This window comes from Clupea harengus, chromosome 11, assembly GCF_900700415.2.
Source record: "Clupea harengus chromosome 11, Ch_v2.0.2, whole genome shotgun sequence".
NCBI classification, from domain to species: Eukaryota; Metazoa; Chordata; class Actinopteri; order Clupeiformes; family Clupeidae; genus Clupea; species Clupea harengus.
The window spans coordinates 19,671,458-19,690,635 of NC_045162.1; the positions used below are offsets into that span (position 1 = coordinate 19,671,458).

General features: G+C 42.4%; 1 protein-coding gene across 1 annotated transcript in view; it reads left to right on the forward strand.

Annotated features, from left to right (window-relative positions):
* Positions 1-15,874: 15,874 nt before the first annotated feature.
* The window catches only part of me1 (malic enzyme 1, NADP(+)-dependent, cytosolic), a 105,773-nt gene continuing 102,469 nt past the window's right edge, over positions 15,875-19,178 (forward strand). Inside the window, exon 1 of the mRNA XM_012824587.3 lies at positions 15,875-16,044. Coding sequence (XP_012680041.1) covers positions 15,916-16,044 — 129 coding nt within the window. The 5' untranslated portion in view covers positions 15,875-15,915. The remainder of the gene's footprint in view (positions 16,045-19,178) is intronic.

Sequence of the window (19,178 nt, forward strand, 5' to 3'; positions counted from 1 at the left end):
CTGTCCGTAATGACCGGTATCTGGTTTCGTCTGCCGCTGCTGTAACTTGCGCTTCTTCTGTCTGCTTTCAGCGAGTCTGAAGATGTGAAGGGTTGAATGTTGGCCATCACAGCCAAGCTATTAAACCAGTCTACCCGAGTTTGCTGCTCAAATCAGTGCCCTCCTCTAATAGGTGACGTTTCGGTTTTAGGACTATTTAATGCCTTCACCAGACCATCACTTTGAGATGTGCTGAAAAGCAAATAACACATGTGTGTCAGTAGCCAGAGCAACGGTAGGCTACTTTCCGGTGAATGGAACTACATTTCCATTAGGATAGATAATGTGGCTTCGCCCCATTGTAACCGTATCAGCCTGCAAATGTTATTTCATGACCGAAGACAGCGGTGAGTGATTATAGTCACGGGCCTGTGTAATATGTGACAGGCTGCTTCACATCTATGAATCCACCTCACAGCCAAATCTGTTGAAGATGCCCTTCATCACCTGGGGGCTCTCGTGCATCCCCCTCCGATTAGGCGAACGTGCGAGCGTGAGACGGAAACGCCATACGCCATCTGACCGCATCTCCAGCAGGAAAATGTTTCCTAACGGGAGCCAAGTCGCACAACACACGCACCAGAAGCCTATTCGCTCACACGATTATCCTGATGGGCTATTATTTGTCCATGAGAGTCCCACGCAGTCTCAAAGTGTGTGACCAAGGAAAGGACCAGTTAAGAAAGCACGCCAGGCAAACAGTGCCCTGAGAGCGCGCTTTGCAGTGCCCCTGCAGGAGGAAATTCTGCACCTGCAGATTACTTCTCATAAATTTCCTTCAACATTTTCATTTCTGCCTTTTTTTAGACCGCTGATAATAAAAATATTTGAAATAAGAAATTATCAAATTCAGATTTAACAGTCACATTGTGCATTAATGTTCTCGTTTTGTCCCCGGAAATGACAAGTGTTGATATAATGCTGTGGTTCAAAAATCCGTCTCTTAACTGTAAGGGACTTTCCATTACAGTATAACCTCGCAACTGCATATTTCCACTCCAGTCAGGGGTCGCAGGAATTCCACAGATCAGCACATTAATCGCCCCGCTGCATGTCCAGCCTAACGATGGCGCTAGAGATTGATATTCGCCCATGGTTGCATGGATTCATTCAGAGGCGTTTATGACGCGAGGGCAGTGTCCACTTACACAGCATATAGGCTAAATTAATGAATTAACAAGTTCATCTTAATTTTGACCCACTTTTATCAAACTATGGTGAGCTATCGTGAACTGTTCTCTTCTGCCGACGAGAATCAGTAATGGCACAATTGGGTGATAATTATTTTAATAAGTGAAAATCTCTAAACGGCCACTTCATCCCAAAGTGCCTCAAGGGGTTAAATGAAATACGCTCGCCATATAGCCATTTACTAATAATACATTCAGATATATTTCAAAGGAGAGGAAAAAACCCAGAAAAAGCATCAAAGTATTTTGCATGCTGTGCACTTTGCTGTATGGGGGCCCTACTAATAAGACTTCAGAAAATTCAAGGTATAAAATAATGATATTGTTAAAACCCCTTAATTACTTGAGAAATTAGATGAGAATTACAGTAGAAACTGAAGTTAAAATATTATGGGAATCCAACTCTAATAGTTTCAAGTTATCTTGCTTGATTTCTAATTCCGAAATTCATAAGAAACTGTTTGTACGATTAAATCATTTGTGGAGCTAGATCAAAATACTATACACATTTTGATTAATCACAGACTGTAAACATTATCAATCTTTCATCTGGTATGGGCGATACCCAAACAATCTTAAAAATACTTCTCTCCGGATAACTCATAAAAGACACCAACGAGACGTAAATGTCTTTCGAAATAAATTAACCAATGCATCCAGTCTCCTTTGTTACAAAAACAGTAAAGGCTTCATACCTGATAGCATCCGATTGATGGATATGTGAAATCCGCAGCAGATTGTTTATTGAATCAATAGTATCCCAGAGAGGAAAGAGAATTTAAAACTTCATCCCCGAGGTATTCTTATCAGTGGGCGACAGTCCGCTCCCTCTGAAATCCCGTCCACCAAAAAGGCAGTGGGAAGTCGGAGCCAGACTCCGCGGTGTGGATTGCACTTGATGCTGAAGAAAGTAAAAAAAAAAGGAAAACTTTTCCCCCTGGCGACAAAGCGTTTCGCATATGGGGTGGGACCAACTCTAGCAAGGAGCAGGGAAAGTGGAGAAAGACATCAGTCCCGCCGGTCTGGGGGCTGCGCTCATTAAATCACTGGATATTGTAGAAATGGAAATCTTTTATTTCAAAGTGGCGTTTGTCTCCTCCTCTCAAACAGGCTTTCGGCGGATCTCTGCCAGTATTCGTTCCACTGTGCCTACAAATGGCTGGCCGGCAGAACTTTTTCCCCCTCATTGTCATCCGCTCTCCTTCCCACATCTGTTGCACTTGTCTCCGTGTTCGCTGAGGTGGTAAACACCCGGGCAGCAGGGGGTCCTTAAATCCAAAGGCTGTAAGCTCACATGCAGTGACACATGTACAAAGAACATCTCGGTCAGACATAGAATAACTTTCTCTCTCTCTCTCGCTCTCATTTTTGGGTTAAAGCTGGACAACACATCAACTTCATCAACCCCTTTTGTCTTTCTTTATGCTGACCTGTGTATAACCCTAAAAGGGTTTCCGTGAATCTACCACTTGCGCTGTTTTTTTTTTATGTTATTTTTTTGGATCTTCAATGTTATTTGCAAAGGCCAGCTAGGCCTTTGTTGTAATTCAGTGAAGCATTCTCATGCAAAAACAGGTCCCTTGGCAAATAACACCTGCTATTTTTTCCAGTTATTTATGACAGTTACTTTTTTCCATGTTTTAAGATGATGAATTGTCTGACATTGGAATATCAGTCGTCTATATTCCAAATCAGTCTGTGTGATATGATGCTGTCTGTATGTATGTGTGTGCACACAGTGAGTGCATTTTCCTCACATACCTGTAGCCAGGTGAACCCTCACCCCAGACAGGAGAGGCTACAGGGCATGTCTGGTGCCTGCACGTGCTCTTCTGACAGATGAGTGGGTTCCCCGCCACACCCAAATACTCTCTGCCCAATCCCAGACCGTCTCCTAGCAACGGCAGCGATGGTACACACACACACGTGCTGGAAAACCGATCCCACAATTAGCCACTGTTATAGGGCTGTCATTGGTTATACTGAAAAGGTCAGAGGTCAGGCATGTGCTGTCGCTGGCATGCTGCAGCCACGCCTGCCCAAGAGAGAGCCATCTATGTTGAGAGTGGAAAAGAGAAACGCAGTAGATGATATTTCTGGTTAGGGTTTAAGGGCATGTCAGGGCACACAGAGACGTCTTTGTGTGGAGTTAGCACCCGCGCAGGATGTCATCTTTCAGTGTTCTGTGAGGACTATCATACTTTAGCCTCGCCACTCTTACACAGGAACATTTCTCTGAATCAAACTGAAAAGGGTGCTCACTTTGAAGGAAGACACTTTATGCTGTGGCACAGTTTCACAGAATGTGTCTTGGGCTTGGGTGAGGCTCTGAGTTGCTGGAGACTACTGCACATCATTGGTCTCAGCTTTGTGTAGAGGGAAAACCAGAAGGATGTGCAACATTTTTTAGCTAGGTCAGATGTGTGTTTTCAATGCCCGGAAACTATGTCCTTAGACTTCTTATACTTAGGTTTCTTGCTTTTTCTCCCAGGGTCGTCATGACTACAGACTACTACCTTCAACCACAATAATCAAGCCAGCTGTGTTTCAGTGTTTATTTATACCATGGACCACGCCAACTAAAATACTTGGCTTTTAAATCAAATGTCATGTCACTAGTTTAAAGGGTAAATGTGCATAATAATTAACAATTTGTAGTTGAAAATGTTTGTTCTGGCATTAAATTCCATTGAAAAAAAATGGATCAAAGAGTGGTTTTTGGGCATGTCATTAGTTCTTTCCCTTGCTATCACCTAAACCCATGTCCTAGTTGATACTTGTTACATGTTCAACTAGATAGATAGATACATAGATAGATAGATAGATAGATACTTTATTTATCCCGAGGGAAATTTAGGAACTAGCAACAAGAATTCCTTATGGCCTCAGGCAGTTTCAGTCATTCCTTGCCACCTTAAACAGCATCGGTCTGAAGCCTGTGCCAAATCGGCTCTCTGCTGACTGCCTGCCAAGAACATTCCTGCTTTGGAAACGCATATTTGTCTCATCAATAAATCACTCTGGGAGCAATTGCTTCCTCCCTTGGGCCTGTTTTGATGTGTTTTACATCAGTAAAATGTGTATGTGTGTGTGTGTGTGTGTGTGTGTGTGTGTGTGTGTGTGTGTGTGTGTGTGTGTGTGTGTGTGTGTGTGTGTGTGTGTGTATGTAAGCATGCATGCATGCATGCATGTGTGTGTGTGCTTCTGTGTGTTGAGAGTTCTATGAGGTGGAAAGGTGATATCCTAACCTGCTGTTAAAGAGTGTCGATTGCACAGGCCGAGTCTCTGAGGGCTTCGGCGTGTCCACTGTAAGCAGTGTACATTAAGGAGCGGCCTGCTTGTCTGTGCTGACCGCACCAATAAACCATCTCAGCAGGACCTAATGACCCAGCCTGTGCTTCCACGCGCTTTATTTTGACAAGTGCCTGTTCATTTAGAGGCTCCAGGGGCCCTCCCACTAAACAGACACCCATTGATCGCAGGAGCACTCCATTTCTATGCATGCAGACAGCCCCCCCTCTGAAAATGTTCGCTCTCTCTCACACACTCACTCTTTCAGTCTCCCCTCCGCTCTCTCTCTCACTTTCTCTCTCTCTCTCTCTCTCTCTTTCTCTCTCACACACACACACACACACACACACACACACACACACACACACACACACACACACACACTCACTCTTTCAGTCTCCCCTCCACTCTCTCTCTCTCACACACACTCACTCACTCTTTCAGTCTCCCCTCCGCTCTCTCTCTCACTTTCTCTCTCTCTCTCTCTCTCTCTCTCTCACACACACACACACACACACACACACACACACTCACTCTTTCTGTCTCTCCTTCACTCTCTCTCTCTCTATCTCACATTTTCTGTCTTTCCTACACTCTCTCTCCCTTTCTCTCACACACACACTCACTTACTCTTTCAGTCTCTCCTCTTTTTGACTTTCTCTGTCTACCTTCTCTTCACTCTCCATCTTTCTCTCTCTCCCTCTCCTTCTCTATTTTTTTATTGCTCTTTCTCTCTCCCTCTTTCTGTCTTTCTTTCTCTCTCTCTCCCTCTCCTTCTCTCCCTCTTTCTTTCTCTCTCTCTCCCTCTCCTCCTTTCCCTTCCCTCTTTCACCGCCACATATGTGTATGAACAGACTGGTTGCATGCTTCATTCAAGGTCCTCACACAGAGTGTTAATCTCATGTAAATATTTAGACCTGCAGACGGCAGGGTCAAGCAGCCAAAGCCAAACCTCAGCTGATCCATACAGCTAACGTAAAACCATACCACACACACACACACACTCACACATCCACACACACACTAGTCAGTGAGCAAATATTTACAAATAAACACATCAACATGAATCACACCTCAGATTTAATGTAATTTCAGACCACTATTACATGACAGAGTTATGTGGTCTCTGCGTTGGACTCATGGTTCCAGTTTTATATACACAGGTATTCTGCGCTATGGTACTTCAAGTCTAAAAAATCACCAATGAAAGCCAATGGCTGCAATTTCAGAATATCTAATATGCCTCCTTTCATAGTCCATCATAAAAGTGATAAGTACACTCAGTTTATTGTATAAACACAAATAAACACTGTTTATTATATATTTTACCAGAATTCTGCATGTTCCACATCCACTCCCCCTGTGTGATCAATGATTGAATCAATCAATGAATGATGATTTCAGGACACTGGCGAGATTAGCGTCAGTTGAGAGAAACTTGCCCTCTTTGAAGTCTGCAAAAGAAAACAGAAATGCCAACATGGTCCACCACGATTTTGGCTAAAAATAGGATGTCTTCAACCCACACTGGACCATTTACTGGTCCGGCAGTGCAGATTTTATTTGAATTTTTTTTCCGACAGAAGGGCTTTTATCCAACACAAGGCACCTGCTGTACGAGTATCTATATAGTGGTAGGAGGAAGTAGGGAGGGCAATGAAAACTCAATCCTGATCAAAGCTGCGATCTTTGACTTACTGTAGAAACATAGAGCAAGGAATGTACCCACCTTCATCAACAGTATCTTAACGCAAACACACACACCGCTCCCTCTGTCAAATTATGGATGGAAAGAACACTGAGGCATACAGCGATCAAACAGTGACCTAGTCAGGACTGTCAGAGGGGGAACACACACAGAACAGGCCTTGTGAACTGTAGCTGTGGTGTGTACACACCGGTCTTATCTCTAAACCTCTCATTCAACACACATTGTTGTGAAAAATGTACACACACACACACACACACACACACACACACACACACACACACACACACACACACACACACACACACACACACACACACACACACACAAACTATGTGAAGCGGTCTGTACAACACACCCAGGAAGTTCTGCCATATCCATCTTGCATGGCCTCTCCTGCCACAAAGGCACAAGTTGTCAAGCTGATTAATGAAGCTTGAGTCCCTACAACAGAAACCAGTGAAGCTGTTCTACTTACTCTCAGCTTCTCAACTGACTCTAAACTGTGGCATACATAGACTGGTGTCATAACTAGAGAAAAGAGGTTTTACTGAGGCAGCTCCTCCACTCAGCTCCTCTTTAAAGGTTGGGAAATCAGTAAGGCCACCACGATATCACCTTTTTAGAGTTAGTAGTAATACCATTCTTTTTTTAACACTATTTTGAACACATTTTCACTGTCCCATTACAACTGTTTCATCACCATGTTTTATTTGGAATTCAAGCAATCATGTAGGTCCATGTTTCTAAGGCGGGGTAGTTATGCCTGCCTATTGCCGAGAAGGGGAGTTTCCTTTGAAATGGGGTAGTTCTCTTATAAACTCAGATATTCTTCATACTTCAAATTACAGGCTTCACAGAGCCATCAATCTTATTTAGAACTGGACATTAACTTCTAAGACAATCATGGCTCACTGTCTATTACGCTGCTATAGATAGGAAAAAGTTTTGCAAATTGATACAAAAACATCTTTCTCTCTCATTCCCTCCCGCTCTCTGTCTATCTCTCTCTCACACACACACACACACACACACACACACACACACACACACACACACACACACGCACACACACACACACACACAGGAACACATGCATGCATGCATGCACAGAATACTCTCTGAGGGCAGAAAGGTTATGCAAACACCATTCTTTGACTATGTTAACACACAAATCACTGTCAGCCCTCCAGCAGTGAATAGGGAGGTTTGTTGAGATGGAATTACAGTTCCTCTCTCTAATCTAATGAGATTCTAGGTCATGAGTAAGACAGTGCCCCTTAACAGGGAAGTGAAAGAGAGACCTACCTGTGAGCATGGCCTTCCTCACAGACACAGAAAAGCTAAATCAATAACTCTACTTCTTGTTTTTCACAAAGACCTTCTCTCCAGGGAATGTCTGTTCTACTCTTATCACGTCCTGTTGAACACAAAGGTATGCCTTGGCCATTTCTGGAAAACAGTATGTTTGTAGACTATGTGAGCCATACACAGAACCTGTACAATGACCTTAGCAAGTGAATGTGAAATCATTTGTGTTGTAAATGTTTTATTGAGAGCTTTTAAGGAAGCCTTTTCAAGCCTACATTTTCAGCTTTCCAGCATCATTTCTACAGTCCGGACACAATCAATGTTCTAATACCTCTGGTTCTAGGTCCAGGAAACCGCTGTTCCTGGAGGGGAACCGGTTCGGACTCGACTCAGAATCAGAATCAGCGAATACCTGGGGAGAAATATTTTTATTGTGAATTTTCAGGATCTGAAATATCATTGAGGGTAAACACTGGGTCAGCCCCACCCCCTTTATGATATGAATGGGGCCATTGAGGGGGAGCCTACAGGGACTCAGGTGAGCCCCAAACCACAGGAGAGAAGGTGTAACTGGGGCAGCAACACACATATACATACACTCACACACACACCCAAACTAACACACACTCACACACACACGCTCATACACACTCTCTCTCTCACACACACACACACACTCTCTCTCTCACACACACACACACACACACACACACACGCACACACGCACACACACACGCACACACACACACACACACACACACACACACACACACACACACACACACACACACACACACACACACACACACACACACACACACACACACACACACACACACACACACATACCCAAACAAACACACACACACGTGCACACACTCACACTCAGGATGAGGCTCTGTGAGTCTGGAAGTGGACAGTCCCAAAGGATGCCCAAAACATGCACACCCATTTCCTCCCAAGAGTAATCTTAATCTCCAACTCCATTCCAAGCCCTCCAAGGGCTCGAGCTTTAATAGCCACGAGAGACACACAATAATGCCATTTGCAGGGTTTAGATTGTTCTACCCTTAATCAGTCAAGTACAAGATTTCTTGGTGGAGGTACTCCGATTCCAAATACAAATGGCTAACACTTAAAGGCTAACAGGGTAAATATTTCTGGAAGTGTCTGTCTGCAGTATGTACAGTATCTCTAACCTCTCTTATTATCCCTTATCCTGACTAATCCTAATCCACTCTCTCCAGATCCACAAAGCCCTCTGTGTGTTCCCTGTTTCACCCTCCTGGACTGTTCTTATAGTTCAACTCTTTATTATGGTCTGTACCAATGTCTTAACAAATCCATGGGATAAGTTTGATTCTAATTGTCTTTTCTCGTGTCTTACTTGTGCATATTCACATGCACAAAAAGATGTACTTGGACACACACACACACACACACACACTCTCTCTCACACACACACACACACACACACACACACACACTCTCTCTCTCTCTCTCTCACACACACACACACAATCCACAGTCACACACACAGATGTACAGATGTGTGTATGTAACTTGCATTGGCAGCTGTGTATCCAAGCTTGTGGTATGGCACCCTCATTCTGGGATTCTGGCAGTGATGGTGTTTAATCACCATGTCTGTGAATCCTCCACTCCTATTGACCGCAGCTGCCACTAAGGCAGGTGTTGCTGTTTTGACACACACACACACACACACACACACGCACACACACACACACTCGCATTCACACACTCATCCTCTATAATCACAGGCCTCACTCAGTGTCTCCTCCCTGTGGTTCAGACCATGGTGGTCTCACACACACGCACACACACACGCACACGCACACGCACACGCGCACGCGCACGCGCACGCGCACGCGCACGCACACGCACACGCACACGCGCACGCGCACACACACACACACACACACACGCTTGTACTCCTATCCCATCCCACCATCACCACTGTGATGCTCAGTGCCAGGCCTGAGTGAGTGTGCATGTGAGACCACACAGAATCTCAGTCAGGTTCTCCCTCCATCACAGTTCGACGTCCCAGACATGGTCATGCTGGATTAGTATTGTCACGCTGAAAAAGAGAAGGCTGTCACAAGTGGAGCGTCATAAATTGCTGCGAATGTATGTTTACCCATTTCCCAGATTGCCTTTCAGCGCTCAAATAGGAGAAATCCCTGCAGACGTGCCTATAGTACTGAATTTACTAGTGCTTGTGGTTACAGTAATAAATTACGCTGTCCATCTGGACACTTACTGACAGAGGGAAGATTTGTGATCAGTTAGTTTTGATAACATTGACGTAAGATGTGAACAGAAAGAAAGCCAATAACATTTTTATTTTTCTTCTGGTCACAACAAGCCTTTTATTTAAATTAGCATGCATCTACATGGCATTTTCTACATCACACTTAAACTGGAATATTTTCGAACATCTCTATCGGGTCTCAATCAGGGACTGTATTTAGAATCAAAAATAATAATCACTTGCGTCCTACTACCTGTTAAATACGACACACATTGGACATTCACAAACAGACCTTCATTTTCAGCACTGAACTTCAAACACCCTCTTCTTCTTATGGTGTCCAGGAGAACAGGCACGGCGCCTGCAAGGAAATAACACACTGGGTGGAACAGGCAGTTATTAATCACTGCTTATCACACATCTCAACACACTGGTGTGTGTAGAGGCAGGAAATGACATATGTTGGCAGACAACCTGCATGGGTCCAGGGCTTTAATGTTTTGATAAAAGCAAGAGCAGGATATTATCCAGCAAATGTGGGAAAGGGAAGTGCTGAGGTATCAGAATTCATGATCTCGCCACAGTGTATGAGTGTGTGTGTATGAGTGTGTGTGTGTGTGTGTGTGTGAGGAGAGAGAGAGAGAGGAAAGGCGGAGTGCACATTTTAAAAACTTTGTTCCACATTTTTAGTGTTTCTCATGTGGATTGTTTGATGTTGATAACCGTGTAACAGTGTGGGAAATGCAGATGCCTGCCACTAAAGGAAAGGCCAAACGTGACCCTTTGCACACAGCACTAACCGTGAAGCAGATGTTCCACTGTCGGCTGATTAACTGTGCAGTTTGTTCGCTCTTTTCAGCAGCCCGTCCCACAACCGCTTATTCAGTTCTCCAGCTGCCATTGACCGTTATGGACATGACGGATTAAAGTGCACATAATACTAGAAATCAGTTTGTATAATCACTACTTTATAATTCTCTCTGTGTGTGTGTTTTAGAGATTGTGTACAATTGTGTCTGCATATGTGTGTGATTATGATGAGCCTAATGAGTATTATGAACTCAAATAAGATTCGATGACAGTAGAAGTGAAGGCCTGTCCATTTAATTGTAAACATGTCTAATACATCCAACAGAGATCAACGTGGGACAGATGACTTACCGTACACAGATAGCTGGTGGTCTCTGTCAGGCTGATTGTGTGTACATAAACATCCGATGATGATGATGATGTGTCTGTCTGTGTTGACGGGAAGTCTGGTGCGAGTGTGACCTCTGAGTACAGGGGACAGCTTTAGAGATTTGTCAACTTATATTATTCAACAAATGCTCAAGGTTTCAGACAGAAATCCAATTGGAGAGAAGAGAAATATATATATATAGAGAGAGAGAGAAAGAGAGAGAATATAGCCCAAATACATACACATAAACAAACACACAGATCGGCAAATCAAGGTGCAGACAGGCACTTCCAACTGATAAGTGCAGAAATTCCATCCCATTAAGCGTTACGTAAAACATGATGTAAATCTCTCTGTATTTCCCCTGTAAATAACTATATGGCTGTCAGGGCTTTACTACCGGGGGCCCTGTGACATCCTGTGGGTGTGATGCAGACGAATTGACATGATCCTGCCCTCCCTCTTCGGTACCAGTGGGCCGAATCATGTCTGGCAGCCCCCAAGTACAGCTCACCACTCAGCCAGGTGGCTCAGTTCCAGGTCCCTGTCTCTCTCACACTGCTCATCACATCCAGCAGCCGTATGCCACTGAAGTGAATCAGGACCAGCACTAAGGTGTTTATGTTGTGTGGCAAATTACCTGTTACAACGCAGAGAACCTTTACAGATATTTTGTGCTGGAAAACAAACAGGTATTTTTTAATGAGAGGTACTGGTTTTATGGTATAGCTGAGGAGCACATGTTTGGTTGGACAGGCTGGAATTATGATCATATAATATGAGAGTATACATGACCCACTAGGCAGGAAGTGGTTGAAAGAAGGCGTAACAACAACAACGGTTGTTGTCAAACACACATTTTTGTTGGTCATGAAATCAGAAAGACAGATAATGCCATGAAGGTGACTGATTCCAACTTTCTTCTGTAGAAAAAAATGACAGCAGAGAACAGTGAGTTTGTGAAATCAGGAAGAAGACGGTTTCATTTCAACTTTAAATCTTGAGAAAAATGTGATGAATGTACATGAAGTTCTCTTTTGTGATGTCATATCCTGTCATAAGATTAATTTCTTCTCCTAATAAAAAAAAATGACTTGCTAATTGTTTTCAACACTTGTGAGTTTTGAGGATGTATCTATGACTTGTTTGATGAGGTATGACCAGCCAAGTTTAGCTTGTTTTCTCCACTGGGGATACATTGCATTTGAATGTAATCAGTTACCAGTGAAACATGCAACTGGAGCTTAAAACCTGAGCAGATGTCAATTAATTAAAATACTCACTAAGCAGTTGGGTAGTTGTGGTAGATTTTATAAGTTTTATTTTTAGATTTTATAATTGGCACATTGAGATTCTTCTGAATGAAGAGTGCATTACAAATAAAATGAATTATTATTATTTATTATTATTAAGTGTACGTGTGTGTATCCTGACAATGAAACCCATGACCTTAGACTTCAAACCTTACACTTCCAGCAACCGTGCGTACATTTGGTAGCATGCCTGTTGTGTATTATATAACTCAGTCATTGCGAGTGTCATGTTCTAGCCCAGACAGAAGCTTACTCTAGAACTAATGCAGAAAAGTTCTAGAATCAGCTGCTGATGTAGTGTGGGCATTATATCTGTAGAACCAGTTCTAGAAAAAAGGACATTCCAAGTGCCCTGATGCTCTGTGACCTTATACTGGTTTAGAAGTAAACACTGTTTATGACCTCACAAAGCTGAAAGTTTGTTCTCTAGTCATTCTGCCACCCTGTGGGTACGCTTATGTAACCGCGGAAACAAGGAGACATCTGTCCTGTCTGTCCCAGCTGACATTTCACCTCATCCATGACAAAAGACCCTGCTGCAAGCTGGACATTCCAAAGCCCGATGCAAACTCATGACTGTGCACAAAGTACAATATATCTATCAGACATACACTTTTTTCAAGCATATTAAGCTTATCCGACATTAACAAAGTCCATTTTCCATTAGTCCCCAGAGCACAAATGACCAATGTTTTGTTTTGTTTCGTGCTTCATGTCCCCAGCATGAAGAAATGATGGTATTACCCTTATAGCGTGAGACTTGTCCACCTAGATTACGTATGTAACTATACACAGATTTAGATTTTTAACAGTCAAATACCTTAGTGGTAGTTTAATAGTTAACACTATCAGAATCGAATTACCCATTGGCCAATAAAATGACATTAAAAACAGTTTTGATTATTGATTGTGTGAATAAGAGAGCATGTGTTTGTGTGTGTATGTATGTATGTGTGTGTGTGTGTGTGTGTGTGTGTGTGTGTGTGTGTGTGTTTGTGTGTATGCATGTCAAGCCAAGTCATATAAACCTTATTTGTACAGCACATTTAAAAACAGGAGTTGTACCAAATGCTTTCCAACCGAGATAAATACATTGATATTGATACGAATGAAAAGAAATAAAAGGAAATAGACAACTAAAAGTGACATTAAAATGATCCAGAGTAGAGGAGACATTATACATATGGTGACTGATTTAAGCTGATATAGGCAAACTGATCCAATTCATTTTTTCAACAAAATCATTTAAGAAATCATCAGTGTAGAGTGAAGAGGAAGTTGTGGAACCAGCAGGAGGGTTAAGAAAATGATTGATTATTGATAGTATAAAACAAGACCCTGGCCTATGTTGGTTCTGTGACACAATTTCTGCCAGGTAGTCATTTCTGGCTTTTTTGACAGCATTCTGACAGTTAATAGAACAGTCACACATGATATCATAAGACGCCTGCATTCTATCATTTTTTCAATTTGCGTTCAGCCCATATTTGCTTCACTGTGTGTGTATTCTCATTAAACCAGGGCTGAAAATGAGTTTTGGGTCTATACTCCAAGAGTATAAGAGCCAGAGTATCAAGAACTGAGATACACGCTGAGTTGAAACAATCAACTAGATCATCAACATCTGGCTGAGAATTAGACTCAAAAATCTCTCTGTCTGTCTGTATTGGTCTGTCTGTCTCTCTCTGTCTGCCCCTCTCTCTCTGTCTGCCTCTCTCTCTCTCTCCCTCTCTCTCTGTGTGTGTGTGTGTGTGTGTGTGTGTGTGTGTGTGTGTGTGTGTGTGTGTGTGTGGCCTTGCAGACCCAGAGCCAAATTCAGCATAAGCAGAATCAGAGTGACTCAGCTCAAGCTGCTATCTGTCTGATCTTAGATTCAACACACATGTGCTGTGTGTGTGTCAGCAACCTTCACTGTTACACTGACTCTGTGCCACACTGCATAAATCACACACACACACACACACACACACACACACACACACACACACACACACACACACACACACACACACACACAGGCACACATGCACTGACACAGACAGGCATATCAGGACACCCAGAGAATACAATGCGGCTGAGCTAATTTATTGTAGTTAACACAATATAGTCAGATTAGGCTGCCATTACACATAGGCAAATAGAGACACACAGAGACATGTACAGAATAACTACAACACACACACACACACACACACACACACACACACACACACACACACACACACACACACACACACACACACACACACACACACACACACACACACACACACACACACACACACACACACACACACACAGACAGACAGACACAAAGACACAGAAAAGCCCTGATGCAGACTACCATCAATCACTTCATTATCCACAACCTTGGACTAACCACCTTCCCCACACCTTCACTTGCAACACCTTTTCTCTGAGCAAGACAGAGGTTACCGCTGACCCAGTAGTGACATGTTACCCAGTAACAACCAATACTGCACACGCCTGTTTCCCAATCTCATAACCTCCACACTGAAGGCTGTGTTCTGACCTTGGTGTGCTTAACCGGAGTCAAAGACACTACATGCCACCACCAGCCCACACAGACAGGTATGGGTGTGTTCACACTTGGTGTGACAGCTATGCAGGAGATATTGATTTCAAAGGTTACTTTGGTGCATTGCCCTGTAATCAAGGAGAAGGGAATTTGCCCTGGGCTAAATCACAGTATGAAAAATGCATATAGTGTTAAGTGAATAGTCTAACCTATTAATGTCCAAGCACTGTTTGGGTCTTTACTGTTGTCACTATGAGCATCAGATGATAAAGTGAGTGTGCTGACATGGGGGTAGCTAAAGCCTCACAACCTACAGTTGACTGTACTCTCTTGATGTTTTCCTCCTCTGTTTTTCGTGATTTGTCTTTGTATGTGTTTGTTACACACCCTAAACCAACATTATCTCAGAGCTAGAGGGTATGGCTATAGATGGTTCAAGGGATGCAAAAGCACCAGGGCCCAGTTTTAAAGGGGGCCCAAAAATAAAATCATATCGCATTATATCAGGCATGGACAGGAAGTGTGGGTTGAACTATGGAATATTAATATCAGCTGTTTCCTACTCCAGTGGCAGTAGCATTACAATATGTGACCTGTGGCTTCTAAATGATGAGATGAATGCTGTAATTTAATTATAATGACGAAAACCTATTATATGCAACTCTGGTAATACCATTTTCGTTATTTAATTGTTACATCTCGTCTGTCCGCCGTCTGCCCTAGGTTCCGGTCAGAATGTACCATATCATTTTCAAAAAATATTAAATAACGGTTCCAAATTTCACGCTAGAATTTAAAGCCCAAACTTACAATCTTGTAACATAAAGTAATTTGGGTAAATATTACCCTACTAAGCTTAATGAACTGTAATAGCAGTCTTTTATCCGCGCTAGTGAAATACATACCTTTGTATTTATGAACTTAATCGTTGCCGGGGCTACAGCTGTGACTGATAAGGGCGCATGACGGTCTTCACTAGTAGCCTATCGCAACCTTTCAATACCGGCGCATCCACTTGTTGAGTTCAAACAGTTCAGTAGAAGGCCCACGCTATTTAAAGGGCGGCAACATGGCTCGCGGTTTAGTCAAACAGGAATCCGTCGAGTCCGAGATGCATAAATCAGAAGACCAAAGTAAGACTTTTGTGTACACGAAGAAGAGGGGGTATGATGTCACACGTAACCCCCACCTCAACAAGGTAACAACACCAAACCTTTTGTGTAGTTTTCGTTTGTTTAAGAACGGTTTCTACGCCCTGTGCTCAGGCTCTGCACCAACACGGTTAAGTATGTCGATGATGTGACGAGCTATATTTAAATTTAAAGGAGCCACGCTTCTATTATTGCCGAGGGTGAACCTCTGAAATCATCAGGACGGTCCAGAAGTCCCCTAACGTTACGTGTTAACGTTAGCTATTCGACCACCGCCTTTTTAAAGTTGGCCACAAGTTTGATACTGACAACGAATCGAAGCCATTCATAATTTATTTAATGTACACAAGGGAATCCCATTTCCTTTGCTTTGAATCCACATACAGCCTACCTCACATCATAATGATATTTTATCTTATAGCCTTCGTGCCTTCTGGTAATGTAAAGCAAGGGTGAGGAAGTCATAATTCAAGATATGTGATGGCAGATTGTTAAGCAAACTTATATATCTATTAGATAACACAGCCTACGTAGCTTTTCTTTTATAGCAATACACTTAATATACTTGTGTAAAAGATGTTTTAAGTGGTTTGCTAGTGATCACCTATCTCTATAGTAACAGGCTACTGTAAAAGTGTGTTAGACTTGTCAGAGTATAAGGCAGAAAATGTGTCTAAATGAATAGTCCTGATTGTATAAGTACTGCCAATTGATTATAGTGCGACTAAAGTCTGAAGTTTTATTTCCTACATTTCATTTATGTAAGTTTTAAAGTGAAAGTTAAACTACCTGCTGACTATGCAAATAATGTACTGTGGACACACCATTTGAGAGTGATATAGTAAAGAGCTCAACAAAACGAGATAAAGAATGGTTTGGCAATGGAAAAGGTTTTGATTTTCAAAAACCTTGTAATCTGTCAGTTAAAAAAGTTGGTGAGGAAGAATGACTTAGCTTAATTTTCATGGTTCAGGAGGAAGTGAAAGGGATGTCTTAAAGGGACAGGCAAGGTTGTGTTATAAGACAAAAACACTTTGGGTGTGATTTTCAAAACAGTGGGATTGAATTAAAGCAGGAGTTTAAAACTTAAAACGTTTATTGAAACCAACTGTTTTGTTGACTATTTCTAAAATAGGCACTCTGAGAGAAAACCCACTCTCTTTTGGACTCTCCTCCAATGTACTAAGCTAAACGTTTCAACATATTCTGGCTCTATTAACCTACCAGGATCCTTCTGAATGGGCTTCCCTTCCTGACAATTGTTTTGCTTACACAGCACATTGAATGGAAGGACCTAGCGGATGCCAGAATAACTTTGCAAGAATAACGAATGGAGTTTTAGCTTACTGAATAGTCTTTATTTGTACCACTCTGTCTGCCCCCCTTATGACTTTTGCGATACTTAATGAGTTAGGTTATAGGTTTACAGGCGAGGTATTTTAATGTTTTAGAATATCATCCTCATGGCACACTTTATCTTCAGTCAAGACTGGACTAGACAAATATATACTGCACCTACAAGCCATCAAGCACTCACACAACTGGAACATCAGGCTTGACTGCAATCTTTCATCTGTGACCATACTTGGCTTAAAGGCAAAAATATATTTGCTGAAGGATCATCAGGAACACTGTGTTGAAATGTTGTTGAAATAGCTTGCCTTGTAGATTGTTAGTAATGGAGACTCATTTTATGTCTGTAGTGAGGACACATTGCAACATCTCAGTGACTATGACCTGCAGGGTCACTAAACTAAAAAGCTGCTGGCTCGTATCACTGTCCAAGGTCCTGATCAGGCCTTCGGAGAACAAGGCATGTTATCACTGTACTGCCATCTAGGATGTTGCAAACATTAAAAAATCCTAAAGGTAGTGTTAAGGAAATTTGTCTGGTTAGATATATTTTGAAATATTGTACAGATAAATAAATATTATATAATTTGCGAGTAGTGTCACTACGTGAAAGAAGGCTTTTTTAAGGTTTGCATATTACATATTACGCAGTTTTCACAGTTTTAAAAGGTTTATAGAGCCTCTATTGGCATGGAAATACCTGATGAAAAGACATGGGTTACCTATAATGTAGTCACCCAAATCCCTTGATTAGATATGGTATATAAAACCGTATCTTCATTAAGTTGGCCTAAATGCCAGAGCACAATACACAATAGCCTGGTAAAGATGTGCCACTCCTAGACTCAACAACCTTGCTGCCTTTGTGTCTGTCCATGTCTATTATGCTTGCCTTTCGGTCTTTCTCTTTGTCTGTCTGCCTGGCAATGTGTCTTTCTGCCTGCCTGCCCACCTACTTGTTTGGTTGTCTGTCTGTCTGTCTGTCTAACAGCTGGTGGCCTCACTATAGATAAGGCCATGGTCAGTGCAGATCAAACATCACGCCTGTTGGATCACAGCCAATAAGCAGGCCCCTGATGACAACACACAACGCTGTCTGTCATGAAGGTTTATGACTCTTACTTTGGCGTGTGTGTGTGTGTGGTTGTGTGTGTGTGTGTGTGTGCACTTACCTTTATGTGTTCCCGTGTGTGTGTGTGTGTGTGTGTGTGCGCGCTCACTCCCTGATTGAACTTTAAAGAGAGTATTGGGGAAATGAGGTCACATTTTTCAGTCCCCAGGTGTTCTCTAGCAGATGGTGCTGAATGAAGTGTATTTGGGTGAATACTTTTTGGATGATGGCAATGTGCTCAGCCTTTCAGTCCACCAGTTCTCTTTTTATCGTCAGATAAGAACAGGTGATATGGCTCTTAAGGTTAATTAATGCAGGTCACTTATTATTTACTCAGAATATGAATGTATTGTATTCTTGGAGCTTATTTATGGGTCCTGGAATAATTGCATTGCACTTTACGTCATTAGTGCACCTCTGATTTGATTTACTTTCTCTTCCAGTTCAGACATGGTTTGATTTACATTCTATTCTAGTTCAACAATGGTTGCTGTAAATCGGAGTCTCTGTAGTACTCTGTGGCATTTCTATGAGTTGTACATTTTTCAATCCGTACCTTTGAAATGGCTGAATTGACGTAAAACCTGCTTTTTCTTTTGGGGGAAGGGACTCTCTTAAGCTCTCGTTGCAGAGATGCAAGCTCAGCTCCGAAGCCCTGAAGTTCTTCTTGCGCAACTGGTCTGTTTACACCCCATTAGTCTGAATGGGCTGTTGTGT